Source organism: Acinonyx jubatus, chromosome D1 (genome assembly GCF_027475565.1).
Source record: "Acinonyx jubatus isolate Ajub_Pintada_27869175 chromosome D1, VMU_Ajub_asm_v1.0, whole genome shotgun sequence".
NCBI classification, from domain to species: Eukaryota; Metazoa; Chordata; class Mammalia; order Carnivora; family Felidae; genus Acinonyx; species Acinonyx jubatus.
In genome coordinates, this window is record NC_069390.1 from 48,443,631 (window position 1) to 48,460,295 (window position 16,665).

Here is a 16,665-nt window from a genome sequence, read left to right on the forward strand (position 1 = left end):
AGGAAGGTCTTTTGTGCCTTTTCCACTGTGCTGGCTCCTACCAGGGCATCAGCACTCCCGGACCGTCAAGGGAGAAAGTACATCTGCAGGAGGAAGTCACTACCTGACCATCCTCAGAGTCCCCCAGCTGGGAAGGTGGCCTCCCTTTGCTGGGAAGGACTCTCGTGCCTCAACTTGCAAAGAGAGGAAGACCATCAAGCCAGAGCACCTATGTGCTTTAGAACTCAACTCAGGGACCAGAAACAACAGGAGTCCGAGGAAATCTCTGTAGAAGGTACAAATGCCAGTGGGCCACTTGATAGTGTTGCGCTTGTGAGAGCTGCCAGTGTGGGTGGGGGCCTTTCCATGCCTTTTTATGAACTAATCCTGAGTAGAAGATCCTGGTTGCTGTTTCCTCACAGCCTGGACATCTGTGGTATGACTTCTCTGTTGACTCCCTTGCTCCTGAAGGAGCTCCAACGCCAATGCCAATGAATAGATGAGAATGAATGGGACATGGAGAACCAGAACAGGGATGGAGTTTCACCTCTAGTGGGCACTTCTCTTAGAAACCCTCCTGGTCCCTGGGCCGGGTTTGGCTGCACCAGTGGCTTTGAACTCTCAAGGCTAAAATACCCTGTGTATTAGTTTCCTGTTGCTGCTGTTACAAATTGCCACAAACTTCTGGTTTAAAATCACACACACACACACACACACACACACACACACTCACAAAGACACAAATTTATTCTATCATGTTTCTGGAGGTCAGAAGTCAGAAATTAGTTGCCAGGGTTAAAGTCAGGGTACATCAGGGCTGGTTCCTTTTGGAAGTTCTGAGGGAAAAAATCCATTTTCCTTGCCTTTTTCAGCTTCTAGTAGCCACCTGTATTCCATGGTTTATGGCCTCTTTCTCCATCTTTGAGTCACATCACTCCAATCTCTGCTTCTGTCACCACAGGACTTTCTCCTCTGTCTCTTCCCATATTCCTCTTATAAGGACCACATCGGGTTCACTCAGATAATCCAAGATTGCCTCCCCATCTCAAGATCCTTAATCACATATGCAAAGTCCCTTTAGCCATAAAAAATAACACTCACAGATTCTGGGGATTAGGACATGGGGGGGCATTATTTAGCCTACCAAATCTTACGACCAGTCCACCCCAGGAACTCCCAGAGCACCCCACTCAGAAGCCTCCCTCTCAGTGCTGAGGCTTGGAGGAGACTGACACAAGACTCTCCCATAATTTACCTAAGTGGTCCTCCATTAAGCTGTTTTGAAACTTTTGCTATTATGAGCAATGTTGCTTCAAGTATTCTTGACATCACTTGACATCACTTCTCCACACGTGAGTGTATCCTTAGGGTACATTATTAGGAGTAGAATTGTTGGGTCAAAGGACATGTGCACTTTAAACCTATTTCCCTATATCCTTACCAATAATAAATCAACTTTTTAATATATGGGGTACCTTAATGTCTCAGTCGGTTAAGTGTATGACTTAGCTCAGGTCATGATTTCGCCGTTTGTGAGTTTGAGCCTCTTGTCGGGCTCTGTGCTGATAGTTCAGAGCCTGGAGCCTGCTTTGGGTTCTGTGTCTCCCTCTTTCTCTGCTCCTCCCCAACTCATGCTCTGTCTCTGTCTCTGTCTGTATGTCTGTCTCTCTCTCTCAAAAATAAACATTAAAAAATGAAAAAAAAATTATTTGGTCAATATGATTATAAAGCCAAAAGTGGCTGTCAGATTGGGCAAGGAGGTAAAACTAGTCTCCCAGGTCTGATGTGGGCATGTCCTTCTCAGTATCATCCCAGCGACCTGAGGGAGGCAGTCAGGGTCCTTCTCTTCCCATCACTCACCCTGTTTTCTCCCAGAATGAAATAATTTCCTTCCAGGTAGAGAAAAGAGCACCTCGCCCTCTACCTCCAGCCCAGGCACAGCTGGTTGAGTCAGAAGGAGGTGGTGAAGCAAGTAGTGTTATAGCTGTGGATTGCTCCTTGGACCTACATAGAACCTCCTGCTGGAGACTGACTTCAAGGCTTATCATAGTGCCTTTAATTCATTAACTAGTTGCTTTCTTTTTGACTCTGAAATACCCACAATAGCAAAGCCAGCTTCACAATAGCGAAGATCATTTTTGCATTAAAAAAAAAAAAATGGTCCACTTTTCTACTGTTCCTGATTTTCTGTTGAAAAGAACATTAAGCAATTTCTGGATGTTAGGAAAGCCCTAAGACAGCTGAGAGGCTGCTTGCTTGATCAGTTTATCTGGGTAAAAGATCTGGTGAATGTTAAGAGCTGCTCTCAGGACGCTTATCGCTTAAAGCCTGCCACTGGCTTGGAGCAAAACTTTCCTATTTAAAAAGATAAGACAACCTCCTTGCCACAGCAGAGATTTTACCCCTGCTTTCTCCATAGAATTGTCTGGCTGCCACGGGGACTGAGTCTGTAACCCAGGTTAGAGCTGTTTTTCACAACCCTTTGTTAGGCAGGGTTGTACCTAATGAAGCAAAATGAAACCCCTGCTTGGGGACTGGAGGGTTCTCTGTGCCTCTCAAGCCAGGTGAGTTTAGAGCTGGAGGGAGCAGCTACAGGTCACCCACTGCTCTGCAAGGCCTCCAGGAGTTATGGGGGAGCCGAAGTTCCAGGTTATACTAACGGAGCCCATACTCTAAAAGGAGAAACAGATAATATATTTCCAAAACACAAGTCATACCTCTTGTGTGACAGTGAAAAGAGAAGGATTGATGGAAGAGCTTTCCCCAGTAGGGCAGGCTACATAATCTGTGGGACTCAGTGCAAAAAGAAAATGCGAGCCTCTTGGTCAAAAAACAGGAAAAAAGTTCTGTTAAAGGTATGTATAAAGCCAGACACAAAAAGACAAATAGTGATGCCACTTATATGACATACTGAGAATAGTCAAATTCATAGAAAGTGAAAGTAGAAGGGTGGTTGCCAGGGGCTGGGGGTGGGGGGAGGTGGGAGTTCTTGTGATGAGAAAGTTCTGGTGATGGATGGTGGGGATGTTTGCACAATGATGTGGATGTGCTTAATAGCACTGAACTGCACACTCAAAAATGGTTGAAATGGTAAATTTTATGTTATACGTATTTTACAGCCACCGCCCCCCTGAAGGAATGCATGAGCTTTTTCCTTATTTTGAGGTCTCTCTCTCTTGACTTGTGATGGTGTTTTTTATTTGCTATCTAGCATCATTCTAAGTAAAGAAAAATTAATCTTAAATTTTTAGCATGAATTTTACCTTTCATCTTTATATTATGCAATGCCAGGGTTTTGTTTTGTTTTGTTTTGCTTTATTTTGTTTGTTTTTGAGAGGGAGAGAGAGAGAGAGAGCGGGGCAGGGGCAGAGGCAGAGAGAGAGGAAGATAGTCTGTGCTGACAGCAGAGAGCCCCATGTGGGGCTCGAACTCACAAACCATGAGATCATGACCTGAGCCAAAGTCAGACCCTTAACGGCTGAACCACCCAGATGCCCCTGTAATGCCAGTTTTAAATAAAAATATCATAGTGTTGAATTTGTATTTGAAATCACTGAAATTACATGATTCAAATTTTGTGGCTCCTCCTAGAGGGCACCTCAAGCTGGCTAGAAGGATCAAACACCAGCCAGGCTCAGGAAAGGTGGAAGGAGGAAGTGAGGACCCCCAGGCGCAGAGCCTATAGAAAGAGTCCTCTGGGTCATGGGACTTCACAGGTGCCTGAGGTGGTGCCGGTCTGGGCCTGACAGCTATCAGGTCCCCCTTCCCACAGGCCTACTCCTCCAGCCCACGAGAAACAGGCTACTCCCAGGGATCTTCAAAATTCAGAACTGGGACACATTCAGTACAGGGTGTGCACGAGGCCTCATCCCTGTCAGGACTTGGCTAACGTCGGCTGCCCACCTCAGCTCTGTGCTGCTGCCTGCCTGGAGTGAGGATGGCCACCACCACGCCTGACTCCACAGGGGCATGTGCCTGACACTGACCTGTTGAAAGCAGAGGGCAATTGCAAGTTGAGGGAGAGACCAGGTCAGGTAGGGGAGTGACAGAGAACCCATCCACAGAGGCTGCAGGTGGGACTGTGTCGCATTGCTCCATGAGACTTCACCTGCAGAACACACATTCAGGGGCACCTGTGTGGCTCAGTCAGTTAGGTTAGGCAACTGACTTCAGCTCGGGTTATGGTCTTGAGGTTTGTGAGTTCAAGCCCCATAATGGGCTCACTGCTGTCAGCCCAGAGCCCTCTTTCGTTCCGTTCCTCTGTCTCCCTCTCTGCCCCTCCCCTGCTTGCATTCTCTCTCTCTCTCTCTCTCTCTCTCTCAAAAATAAATAAACCTAAAAAAGAAAGAACGCACAAAGATAAAACTATTAAGAATTCCAAGACTGGGGGCGCCTGGGTGGCTCAGTCGGTTAAGCGTCCGACTTCAGCTCAGGTCACGATCTCGCGGTCCGTGAATTCGAGCCCCGCGTCGGGCTCTGGGCTGATGGCTCAGAGCCTGGAGCCTGCTTCCGATTCTGTGTCTCCCTCTCTCTCTGCCCCTCCCCCGTTCATGCTCTCTCTCTGTCTCAAAAATAAATAAACATTAAAAAAAAAAAAAAATTCCAAGACTGCAGGGGCGCCTGGATGGCTCAGTCGATTAAGCATCTGACTTTGGCTCGGGTCATGATCTCATGGTTTGTGGGTTCAAGCCCCATGTCAGGCTTTGTGCTAACAGCTCAGAGCCTGGAGCCTGCTTCCGATTCTGTGTCTCCCTCTCTCTCTGCCCCTCCCCCATTCACGCTCTGTCTCTGTCTCAAAAATAAGTAAACGGTAAAAACAAAATAAAAATAAAAAAAAAAAAAGAATTCCAAGGCTGCAACCACAGTGCATTAAATCCCAAGTGCAGAGTCTGGTCAACTGTACTGGTCACAAGTCCATGAGCCAGCCTTGTTCCTCAGTCAAAAGAGAAGAGGGTATTTGGCTGGAGTATTCTTTGTAAGATCTCTGAGGAAACCTAAGTATAGAGAGTGCTTAAGTGGAAGGGGCTGAGGCAGCCTTTTTGCACTTCCCACATGCTCCCTTTCCTTCCTTGGCAACAGACTCCAGCTGTGCCCCTTTCCTTTTTGCCCTCTGCTTTCTTACTGTTGGGATCTACTGATAGTTGACTGGTCTATAGTCTTTTATATATATATCTTTTTATATTTATTTTTGAGAGAGAGAGCGTGACTGGGGGAGGAGCAGAGAGAGAAGGAGACACAGAAGCCGAAGCAGGCTCCAGGTTCCGAGCTGTCAGCACAGAGCCTGATGTGGGGCCTGAACTCATGAACCGTGAGATCATGACCTGAGCCAAAGTTGGATGCGTAACCGACTGAGCCACGCACGTACCCCAACTGGTCTACAGTCTTATGTGAGCTAGGAAACACTGGAACACAAATTCCTTGGAGTCCAGTCCATTTAGTGCTGAATGCATGGTTTCCCGACATTACTTACCTAGTCCTGGAGCTGCCGTGCAGGAAAGGCAGCATGTGATATCACCCAAATGACCACCCCGAGGTGGAGGGGCACAGAGAGCTGTCCGGCCTTCGGGGCAGCTGCCACCTTTGGAGAGTTGAGGAAGCCAAGTTCTTCTCTTACTCTATTTCCTAAATTCTTAATGACTGCAGACTGTAGGCAATGTTCTTTTTCTCTGTAGTGGCCTCAGGTTGTGTCTGGGAGAGTGAGGGGTTTTCTTAGACTAAGCTTTGCCTTGAGCAACTGCCTGGATCCCATTGCAGTTATGCTCCAACAGGCTCCATTTGTAAAGTACTTGTGTTTCATCAAGGGTCTTTGGGGACTTTCCAACTTTGGAGGGCTCCTTTATGCACCCTACACTCTGAAGAAACCCTGCACCAGCTTAACTAGCAACTGTCTGCACATCAGCTGGAGTCTTCCCTTGGGGGAAATGTGCCACCACCCATCCCCAGGAAGGCAGGTAGGGGACAAACCAGCAGCGTCCCTCTGCCCTTTTCTCTGGTGCCGGTAGGAAGGCATTTTCTTTGGAGCTGAGGGATAAACAGGCCTGCCAGCAGAGTCCAGCTCAGCCCTGTCTGGTCTAGCTGGCAAAGGAGCTGGGGTGAGGGAGAAAGCCTGGAATCTGAGCACAGGCAGTAAGGGGCCCAGGGAGGCTGATAGCGTGGGCTTGGTCCTGGGAAGCACAGCAGGCCTAGCTGGGCCCAGCAGAGGAGCCCCGTCAGCAGCCAGGACTGGGGCTGGGAGGCCAGAGCACCACCCTGTGACTTTGCAGATCCTCTTCTTCCTCTGCCTCCCCATACCAGCCCCTTTCTGAGCCTTAGCAGGCCTTAGCTGTGAGTTCTTTGTGTGCTTTAAGGTCTCAGGCAAGAGAGAAGACAGGATCTGTGTGTGACTAAGACCCTTTCTAATGTTAAATATCTGTGAAGAGCTTTGAAGGGAAAGCAACCAGTCGCCTGCCCAACCCTGAAGGGTTTCCCATTTCAGATAAGTAAGTCATGACCCTTTTTTTAGCAAGACTTCAAAGAACCTCATCAAAGATAACATTTGTATTAAATACAACAGTACATTTTTTCCTTTTTTACCATAAAGCTTGAAATGAAACATGAGAGCAGCATTTCAGCTCTCTGGCAAACAAAGCACAGTGAACACGGTGAAGGAATGATTACTGCAGGGCAGGCCTCCCCGTCCTTTCTTTTTTGGAACTTGGTGGACCCTAAGCTAAATTTCTGACATTAGACATGGTTTTTCGAGTGTTCTGGTCATTGGGCAATCAGAAAATACCAGAGCTCATCTTGATAATCTTTGCCGCCAGCATCATCTGAGAAGGCAGCTGTGGTATGGTGAAAGCACACTGGACATGGGGGTCAGACTGGGTTCTCTGGGGTGCCTGGGTGGCTCAGTTGGTTGAACATCCGACTCTTGCTTTCGGCTCAGGTCATGATCTCCCAGTGTCGTGAGTTGGAGCCCTGCATTGGGCTCCATGCTGACAGTGGGGAGCCTTGGGATTCTTTGTCCCTCTCTGCCCCTCCCCCACTCATGCGTGTGGGCACTCTCTCTCTCAAAATAAGCATTGAAAAAAAAAAGCCTGGGTTCTCAAGTCTTGCCTTGCCTCTTCATAGTCGGAGGGCCTGGGTGGAGACACAACTTCTTTGGACCCTCTGTTTCTCCTTTTATAAATGGGGATAATGGGGGTAATAAATCCCGTATATCTCACAAAATTGTTAGAAGAGCATAACAATGTATGAAAAAATACTCTGTGCTTGATAAACAATATACTCTCAATATATGTGTGTTGGGTTATAACTGATGGCATTTGTGCTCTTTTCTACCACACTCTCTCCCACACCCATACCACATTAATAAAACAAATATAAAGGTAACATTTTAAAAATTGCTGTATTCAAAATTAATAAACTTTAGGGTAAATAAGCTTTAAAACAAAAGTACATAAGCAAAAATAAATAATTTACACGGACCCACTAACCTAATTTTCAGAGGAAAGCCATGTCCAATTACAGCACTATTATCCCGGGCTCCAGCCTATGGTCAAACTTTGATAGTTCATTATTTTTAAAAAACAGTAACAAAAAAAACCTGAACGCTAAGTAAAATCTTTAACAAAACCAAAGCACTGGATTTAACTTTTTAATTTTAAATAACCAAACTTTGTTATTTTATACATAATCCAATGTAATGGATCCAATTCAATATAATTAGCATTTCAGCTTGAAGAGTTGGTATTTTAACAGGGATGGAAAACTATAATGAATAGTTTTCAAACCGTGAGGTACAAAAAAAAACCAGACACGTATACAGTAGAACAAAAACTGCAGACACTCTATTAACTTGGGGAAATATTTGAAGGCTTTACATCCTTTATTATCCATGATGGCTTCTGGAATTGATTGTTTGAAGTATAGAACCTTTAACATTTTAGATACAGCCTTTATTTTATTTGTCACAGTAAGTTAAAAATCCATCATAAGACTCCATAAGACTTTGCTGATCTTGCATGTGGACTCTAGAAGTTTGTGAACTGATAAAAGAGTAACATGAAAATTTACTGTATTGCCCTAATTTCATACATCCTTGTACACAATGAATCAGTTTGGGAATCTATTCCAAGGGTTATATACACAAAAGTGTCAAGAATAAAATGTTCTCCACTCTTGCATAAAAACGTGTACAGTATTTCAGGAATGGAAAAATTCTAATTTTCCTGGGCCCGGGTTCCTGGGTGTCTGCTGCCCGAAGGTGAAAGGCTCCTCCTGCTGCGATGCTCCACTGTTCTGAGGATTAATCATCCAACCCTGGTGTTTCTCCTTGTTGGATCCTAGATGCTATTCTGATGGCTTCTTCCAGAGATGGCTGTTCTCCAAGCTGAAACAGGAACAGACACAAAGCCACAGTCAAGATAATACCGAAGAAACAGTATATGCCCGAAGTAAAATCTCTGTAATTCTGACACCTGGACTCGTTAAGATACGACTGCTGATCCAATCATTAAGAGCACACAAAAAATTCTTGCAGGAGAATAATGTAGTTTCTTACTTTAGGATTTTGCAGTTTTGTTTTGTTTAAGTAGGCTCCGTGCCCAACCTGGGGCTTGAACCTCATGACCCTGAGACTGAGAATTGCATGCTTTACCTACTGAGTCAGCCAGGCGCTCCATCTTTCTTTAGGATTTTCTTTTAAGCTTATATTATTTAAGCTTATATCTTTTAAGCTTATATATTTATTTTGAGAGAGAGAGAGAGAGACAGCAAGGGAGGGGCAGAGAAGAGGGGAGAGAGAGAATCCCAAGCAAGCTCCGTACCATCGGCCCAGAGTCCCGACGTGGGCTCGAACTCACAAACTGTGAGACCATGACCTGAGCCGAAATCAAGAGTCAGATGCTTAACCAACTGAGCCACCAGGCACCTCTTCCTTTAGGACTTTGATAAACCTTCACTCATGCAATGGACAAAAGATGCTCATCTTTTCCAATGGAGGTATTCAGAGAGCTTCCTGAGTCTTTAGCTTCTATACCATAAACTAAATTAAAAACAATGGTTGGCATTTTCCTGAGTGTGTTCTAACTCTTTTCCAAGTAAATACATGAAAAACAACTCTTCCCAAGGAAAGGTAATCTGTATTCTAGACTGTCTTCCTGAATCCAGTGACTTCCCCAAGAATAGTTTCTTCTGTCTTCTGATGTTCCCCCAACATAAAATGGGGCTGTGCAGTGATTCTCAGAGGACTAATTTGGGTCTACATTTACACTAGGTTCATTTCCAAGTGCTTTACAGAATCCTGCTTAATTAGACTTATTTTGAAAGTAAAGATAGCTGGCTGGGTGCATGCTGGGATGTATACCAGAAGCTTTATTTTTCTTACTATAAATTCCCCTAAAAAACATAAAGATAATAGCGAACAAGGTGCCAGTCTCTTTGAAACCACCTCAAACACAGCAATTTCCTTCTAGTGGCTAAGTGACACAGATTAGTCTGTCCCCAGCCTCCCCTAAAGGTTCTGAATAAAGCACAATGTGCAAGGTTGAGAGCTAGGAAGTAGTCTTCCTGTTGACTGAGGACAGCTGCTACAGAACTCACCTGAACTGCAATCTGGGTGCCATTGGATGTTGCCACTAAGGTCAGAGGTCTGGTTTCTGTGGTTACTAAATGATGGCTGTGCTGTTGATGCCCCATTTCTGATGAGGCAGTATGGAATGCTGCCAAGTCCTGAGCCACAATTGCGACCTTAAACAAAAAATACACAAAATAAAGCTATGATTAAATACATTAAACTCCATTTAATGCAAGGGACTGTCTTGAAATTTGAAAGGAAAAACTCCCTTCTGACCACAGACTTGTAGAAGCCTAAAGTTGGAAGAGAACTTCTATATTGTCTATCTTAGACTCTTTTTTGTTTGAAGAAGTTGAGGCTCAAAAAGAAGGCATTTATCTAAGCTTATGTGAACCAATGACGTAACAGGGTAGAGGACACTTGGCAGGTAGGTCTGCTACACCAGGCTTCATTAACCAGGACAGACGTGACCATGCTTAGGATCTCCTACCCTAAGTGGCTGCTTGGTACGTTACACATGTAGAGTAATTCATATCTCAAATGTCTATTTATTCCTGAGTTGGGATCAGTGAAACATAATATATACTATTTTCTCTTGTTTACCTGATGCATTTTTTTTAATTAAAAAAAACTTTTTAAAAAATTTTATATATAGAGAGAATGAGCAGGAGAGAGGGGTAGAGGGAGAGAGAGAATCTTAAACAGGCTCCATGCTCAGCGCAGAGCCTAAGGTGGGGGTCAATCCCACAACCCTGGGATCGTGACCTGAGGTGAAATCAGGAGTCGGACGCTTAACCAACTCAGCCACCCAGGCACCCCTACCTGTTGGGACTTAAAATTAGATTTCCATTTAACTAGGAAAACTGAAAAGACTAGGGATTGACTGGAAGGGATGACAAGGGAACTTTCTGGGGGTGATGAAAATGTTGGGGATGGTGTTATATGCATGTGTATGTGTAACAACTCACTGAATTGTAAATTTAAAATTTGTACATTTCACTGTAAATTTTACCTCAATTAAGAAAAAATAGATTGTGAGTCGATCTGAAAAACATGTTCAACCTCGTTAATGATCAAATGAAAATAAAATAGAATTCAACTTCTGCTTGTGAATTATGCAAATATGTTAAAAATCTTCAATGCTAGCAAGAAGAGTACAGTGAACCAAGAAAGCTTTTAGATCCATGGTGCAATTGTTAAAACTTTTTGGAAGAAAATTTGGCAGTATGTAGCAAACAGCTTAAAATACTTTATATCATTAATCCAGTAATTCCATGCTAGAGTTTGTTCCTATGAAGATAATCAAAGGCTTATACAACAATTTATGTTTGTGGAATGAGTTCCATTTGATAGATTATTTTACAAATGATAAGAATCCTTTTACAAGAACATTTAATTGGTATGAGAAAGTGCTCAGAATGTAGTGTTAGATGGATGACAGGCATACAAAATTATAACCCTAACTCTGTATACACACACACACACACACACACACACACACACACACACGAAGTAAGCAGTCCTAAATGTTGAGACTAGTTATTATAACATCAAAAGATTATAGCTGATTTTTAGTTTGCATCTCTATTTTTAATTCTTCTGGAAATATATCTGTAAGTGGTATTAGTGGATCATATGTAGTTCTATGTCAACTTTTTTTTTTTTTTAATGTAGGCTCTAAGACCAATGTGGGGCTTGAACTCATGACCCCAAGATCAAGAGTTGCATACTGTACCAACTGAGCCAGCCAGATGCTCACTATGTTCAACTCTTTGAGGAACTGCTATACTGCTTTCTACAGTACTTGCACCGTTTTACATTCCTATGAGCAATGCACAAGATGTCTCTGCATCTTCGTCAACACTTGGTACTGTTTTTTGGATAACAGCCTAAACTAATGGGGGTGAAGTGGTATCTCACTGTGGTTTTGATTTGTGTTTCCCTAATAACTAATGATGTTGAGCATCTTTTCATATGCTAATTGGCCATCTGTAAAACTCCTTGGAGAAATGTCTATTCAAGTCCTTTGCTCATGTTTAAATTGGATTGCTTGTTTTTTTGTTGTTGAGTTATAGGAAGTCTTTATTCTAAATATTAATCCTTATCAGATAACATAATTTGCAAATATTTTCTCTCATTATGTAGAATGTCTTTTCACTCTCCTGGTAGTAGCCTTTAATGCACAAAGTTTTTAATTTTTAACAAGTTTAATTTATCTATTTCTTCTTTCACTGCCTCTGCTGTGATACATAAGAAATAACTGTCATACATAAGAAATAATTTCCCAATCCAAGATCATGAAGATTTTCATCTATGTTTTCTTTCAAAAAGTTAATTTTTATATACGATATAAGGTAAGGGTCCAACATCATTCTTTCTCATGTGGATATTTTTTTTACCAGCACCATTTGTTTAAAAGACCATCCTTTCCCACTAGTCAAATTTTAATTGTTGAGATTTAATGGACTATATATTTGATGGTTTACTTCTAGACTCTTTATTCTATTACATTAAGAATATATATTACTTTTATAATCTGAAATTAACAAAAACAATTAACAAAAATAGATACTGTCTGTACCTGCTAACTAGGTTTTCAAGGCACCAGGAAAACTGAGGCTAAGAAATCCAATGACCTTAATTAAAAAAAAAAAAAAAAAAAAGGCAGGGAAAGACCACCTGCTTTCTTCCTGTGCATGTAAAGAAATAGGTAATTTAAGGGTTACAGATAATTCAAAGGTGGTGTCTGGACACCCCAAGTGGATAGTCATCAGTTGCCCAATGGCCTACAGTTGCAGCAGAAGGAGATGTGGCAGCAGCTGGTCCTCAAGGGAAATCCCCGCTCCTGTTGTGATACCCCTGCTTGCTGAAAGCTGCCTGCCTTCATTCCAGCCCTCAAAACCGCCTCTCCTAAAATTTTCCTAGTCCCCAGGCTACAGATAAGCTACAAAAGAATGCTTGGTTTAGGGCCACTATTCTTACAGACCTGCAACTATAACTGGTACAAGGTGTATTTACCCAAGCTGTGTCATACACCCAATCCAGGAATCCTAGAGCCATGGAAATGACTGGGACCATTCCGTAAGACAGCCTGAAAGCTAGTGGCTGGGTTTCGAGTTTGTTTCTGTTTTTGCATCGGGCATAATTAGCAAACAATAAAAATGCATGAATCTTTAGGTGTTCTGTTGAGTTTTGACAGTTAGATACATCTGTGGAACCACCACCTAAAACAAAATAGAGAACAGTTCCTTCATATTCCATTCCATCAATTTCCTTCCCCCAGTCAAGCAGCATTTTCTGATTTCCATCACCATGGATTTGTTTGGTCTGTTCTTGGATTTCATGTAAGTGAAATCGTATAATATGTATTCTAGTGGAATTGCTGGGTCGTGGAGTATAAGAAACCACCAAACAGTTCTCCAAAGTGGTTGTATCATTTTACACTCCCACTAGCATGTACAAATATTTTAGCTGCTTCGCATCTTTACCAAATGTTAGTCAAGTCTTTTTTATTTTAGTCATTTGAACACTTTTTTTGTGTCATTGGCCGTTCTTGAGTCTTCTTTTATGAGAGGTCTGTTCAAGTGAGTGGTCAAATGATCTGCTCATTAAAAAAATTTTTATTTAGGGTGCCTGGGTGGCTCAGTCGTTAAGCATCTGACTTTAGCTTAGGTCATGATCTCACAGCTCAGGAGCCCATGCCCCACTTCGGGTGAGCCCCACTTCACTCCCTCTCACACTCTCTCTCTCCCTCTCTGCACCTCCTGGGATTCTCTCTCTGCCCCTCGCTCACTTGTGCACCCCCCCGTCTCAAAAAATACATTTTAAGTTAATTTTGCTCATTTTTTATGGCCTATTATTCATCTTTTTATTGTTGATTTGTAGAAGTTTGTTATCTATTCTCAATTCCACTGATATATATAGCGTGAATATATTTTTCTCAGTTTGAGGCTTATCTTCTTCTTAAGAGGCTTATTTTATCTTTTTCCCAGTTTGAGGCTTTTCTTAATGGTGTCTTTTGGTAGCAGAGTTAATTTTGACGAAGTTCAATTTATGTTCTTTTCTTTCCTTGGTAGTGCATTTTTAGGAAATCTTTAGCCAAGTTTGCAAAAGTATTCACTTCTCTCCTAGAAGCTTTATGATTCTGAGTTTTGTATTTCAAGGTATAGAAGACCTTCTTTCAACCTTGTTCTTTTTTCTTGTTTTGCTTATCATAGGTCCTTTCCATTTTCATGTATATTTTAAAGTGAGATTATTTAATATCTTCAAAAAAGCCACTGGAATTTTGATTGTGATGGTATTGAATTTATAAATGAATGAATGAGAGCTACTAATTTTGACAGACTCTTTCATTGAACATGGTAAGGTAGCTGCAGTGAATCTCAACATTGCTGTCAGCATAGTACAAGAAGATGTAAAATGTATTAATATCATGGATTTTAAGGGAAATGAAAAATTAAAACTACAGAGAGATACATGAGATTGGCAAAAATCCAAAAGTTTAGTATCTTTGTATTGACTATACAGAAGGGAATGCTGCTGGTGGTACTGTGGACTGTACAACGCTAGAAGGGAAGCTTGGCACTACTTACCCCAATTACAAATGCATGTATCTTTTCACCCAGCAACTCCTCTCTAGGATTTACCTGGCAGACATACTCACCCATATGCAAAAATCACATGAGCACAAAGTTACATGTTTGAAACAGCACAAGACTTCGATTAGGGTGTTCATAGAGTAAAATATGAGACAGCTTTAAAAAAGAACGAGGAAGCTCTCTACATAATGAAATAGAAACATTCTCTAGATGTATTATTAAGTTAAAAAAAAAAAAAAACCCAAGGTGAAGAACAGTATAGTTTACTACCATAAGAAAAACAAAAGTGGAGAAGAGGACTATTTCTATTTATTTGTATATGCCTAATGAATGGCTGGAAGACTACACAAGAAACTAATAACAGTGGATTATCTCTATGGAGGCAAGAACGAGGTTGATGGAGGCAGGGGTAGTAGGGAGACTTTGCACTGCATACCTGTATATACTTTTTGATTTTTGAACTATGTGACTATATTATTCAAAATATTAAATAAATTTTGCCGATGAATTTTTCCTAAGTATCTGGTGAACACTGTATGAACCATTAATGAACCCTTAATATATACCTAGGCTTTATATTAAGTACTACGTACGTATTATCTCATTCAATCCTTATATCAACCTCATGGTGTAGATGCTACAATCACTCCTGTTTTACAGAGCAGGAAAACCTCAGACTCAGAAGGTCATGTGGCTAATAAGCCGTAAACCTGGAATTCAATCCAAAGTGTGTGAGATTAACCACCACACTACCCTGTATATCTATGAAATAGTTTTGATGATATATGTATTGATTAATATAAAAAAAATAGCAATCACCTGCTGCCCTTCTGTGCCCTCAGCAGTAACCATAGCAACAGAGTGCGTTCCTGCCGAGGAGATGACTGCGTCGTGAGCTGGGACCGTGATGGGTGTGCCATCCTGCGTTACCATCGTGATGGTATTGCCAATGGCTTGCATGTCAGCTTGAGATATGTTGACCTGCAACACAATGCATTTTACATATCAGTCTGTTTCTTGTTCTATTTGGCAATCTTTAGTAAGGACTAGGCCTAGTCCTTAAATAAGTCTACTCTGTGGAGCAAATAGGAATTCTATAATGGAATAAACTCTTTAGAAAGAGATCGTCAGAAAACCTTTTTCTTTTTTAAAGATTTTATTTTTAAGTCATCTTTATGTCCAACATGGGGTTCCAACTAATAACCCCAAGATCAAGAGATCAAGAGTTGCATGTCCCACTGACTGAGCCAGTTAGGTACCCCCAAACTGATTCTTTCTTTCTTTATTTAAAGTAGACTTCAGCCCAGTGCAGAGCCTAACACAGGGCTTGAACTCATGGCCCTGAGATCAAGACCTGAGCTGAGATCAAGAGTTGGATGCCTGGGGCACCTGGATGGCTCAGCTGGTTAAGCATCTGACTCTTGATTTTGGCTCAGGTCGTGATCTTATGGTTTCGTGGATTCGAACCCCGTGTGGGGCTCTTTGTGCTCACTGCATGGAGCCTGCTTGGGATTCTCTGTCTCCTTCTCTCTCTGCTCTTCCCCTGCTCATTCTATCTCTCTCAAAATAAATAAATAAACTTAAAAAAAAAAAAAGAGTTGGACGCTTAACCGATTGAGTCACCCAGGCGCCCCAAAGCTATTTCTTAAATGCACTTCCTCCTCTCCATCTCTACTGCCAATTCACACCCTTACTTTTTCCTTGTCTGACTTTCCACAATAATACAACTTCTTTTTAGGTACCCAGTCTAACCCTTTCTTAAGCCATCCTCTACCGTGACACCTTTTTAAAAGAACAAATTTCATTATGCTCCCTGTTCAAATCCCCAACGCCCCCCATCACTAGAGTTTAGACTTTTTACATGGTATTCATGACCTTTTGCAATCTGGCCTTTAACAGCATCTCTAGACTCATCTTCCACTACTTCTAAACCAGCATCTGGCATTCCAGCCACAACTAATCATTTGCAGTCCCAGAGTGTCATATTCTCTTCTATTTTCCTGGCTTTTCCCTTCCCTTCACTCTGCCTGACAAACGCATGAAAACTCCTCAAGATCCAACTAAATGGGGGGCACCCGGGTGGCTCAGTCAGTTAAGCATCCAACTACAGCTTGAGTCATGATCTCGCTGTCCGTGAGTTCAAGCCCCGCATTGGGCTCTGTGCTCACAGCTTGGAGCCTGGAGCCTGCTTCAGATTCTGTGACTCCCTCTCCCTCTGCCCCTCCCCCACTTGTGCTCGGTCTCTCTCTGTCTCGGAAAAAATGAATAAATGTTAAAAAAAAAAAAAAAGATCCAACTAAATGGCCATTCTCTAAAAGGGTCTCCAAGATTCCTTCAGGAATAATCATTTACTCCTTCCTCCAGGCTGCCACTGCACTTTACACATTCCTCAATTACATACCCATCATAAGAGGTTATTGTTCATTTAGAAATATCTCTCTCCTCCTTGACTATGATACCCCCCCCCTTCCTATATTCCCCACATTAAGCCAACCAAAGTATCTGGCATTGCGTAGACATTCCATAAATGTT

The 16,665-nt window shown here is 42.3% G+C and overlaps 1 protein-coding gene across 6 annotated transcripts in view; it reads right to left on the reverse strand.

The window, feature by feature from the left end:
- Nucleotides 1–7,347: 7,347 nt before the first annotated feature.
- ZNF143 (zinc finger protein 143) overlaps nucleotides 7,348–16,665 on the reverse strand; it is a 54,794-nt gene continuing 45,476 nt past the window's right edge. For all 6 annotated transcript variants that reach the window (XM_015077363.3, XM_053203490.1, XM_015077364.3 and 3 more), the window contains 3 exons: nucleotides 14,953–15,114; nucleotides 9,562–9,708; nucleotides 7,348–8,350 (listed from right to left, as the gene is read on the reverse strand). In XM_015077363.3, coding sequence (XP_014932849.1) covers nucleotides 8,267–8,350; nucleotides 9,562–9,708; nucleotides 14,953–15,114 — 393 coding nt within the window. In that variant the 3' untranslated portion in view covers nucleotides 7,348–8,266. The remainder of the gene's footprint in view (nucleotides 8,351–9,561; nucleotides 9,709–14,952; nucleotides 15,115–16,665) is intronic.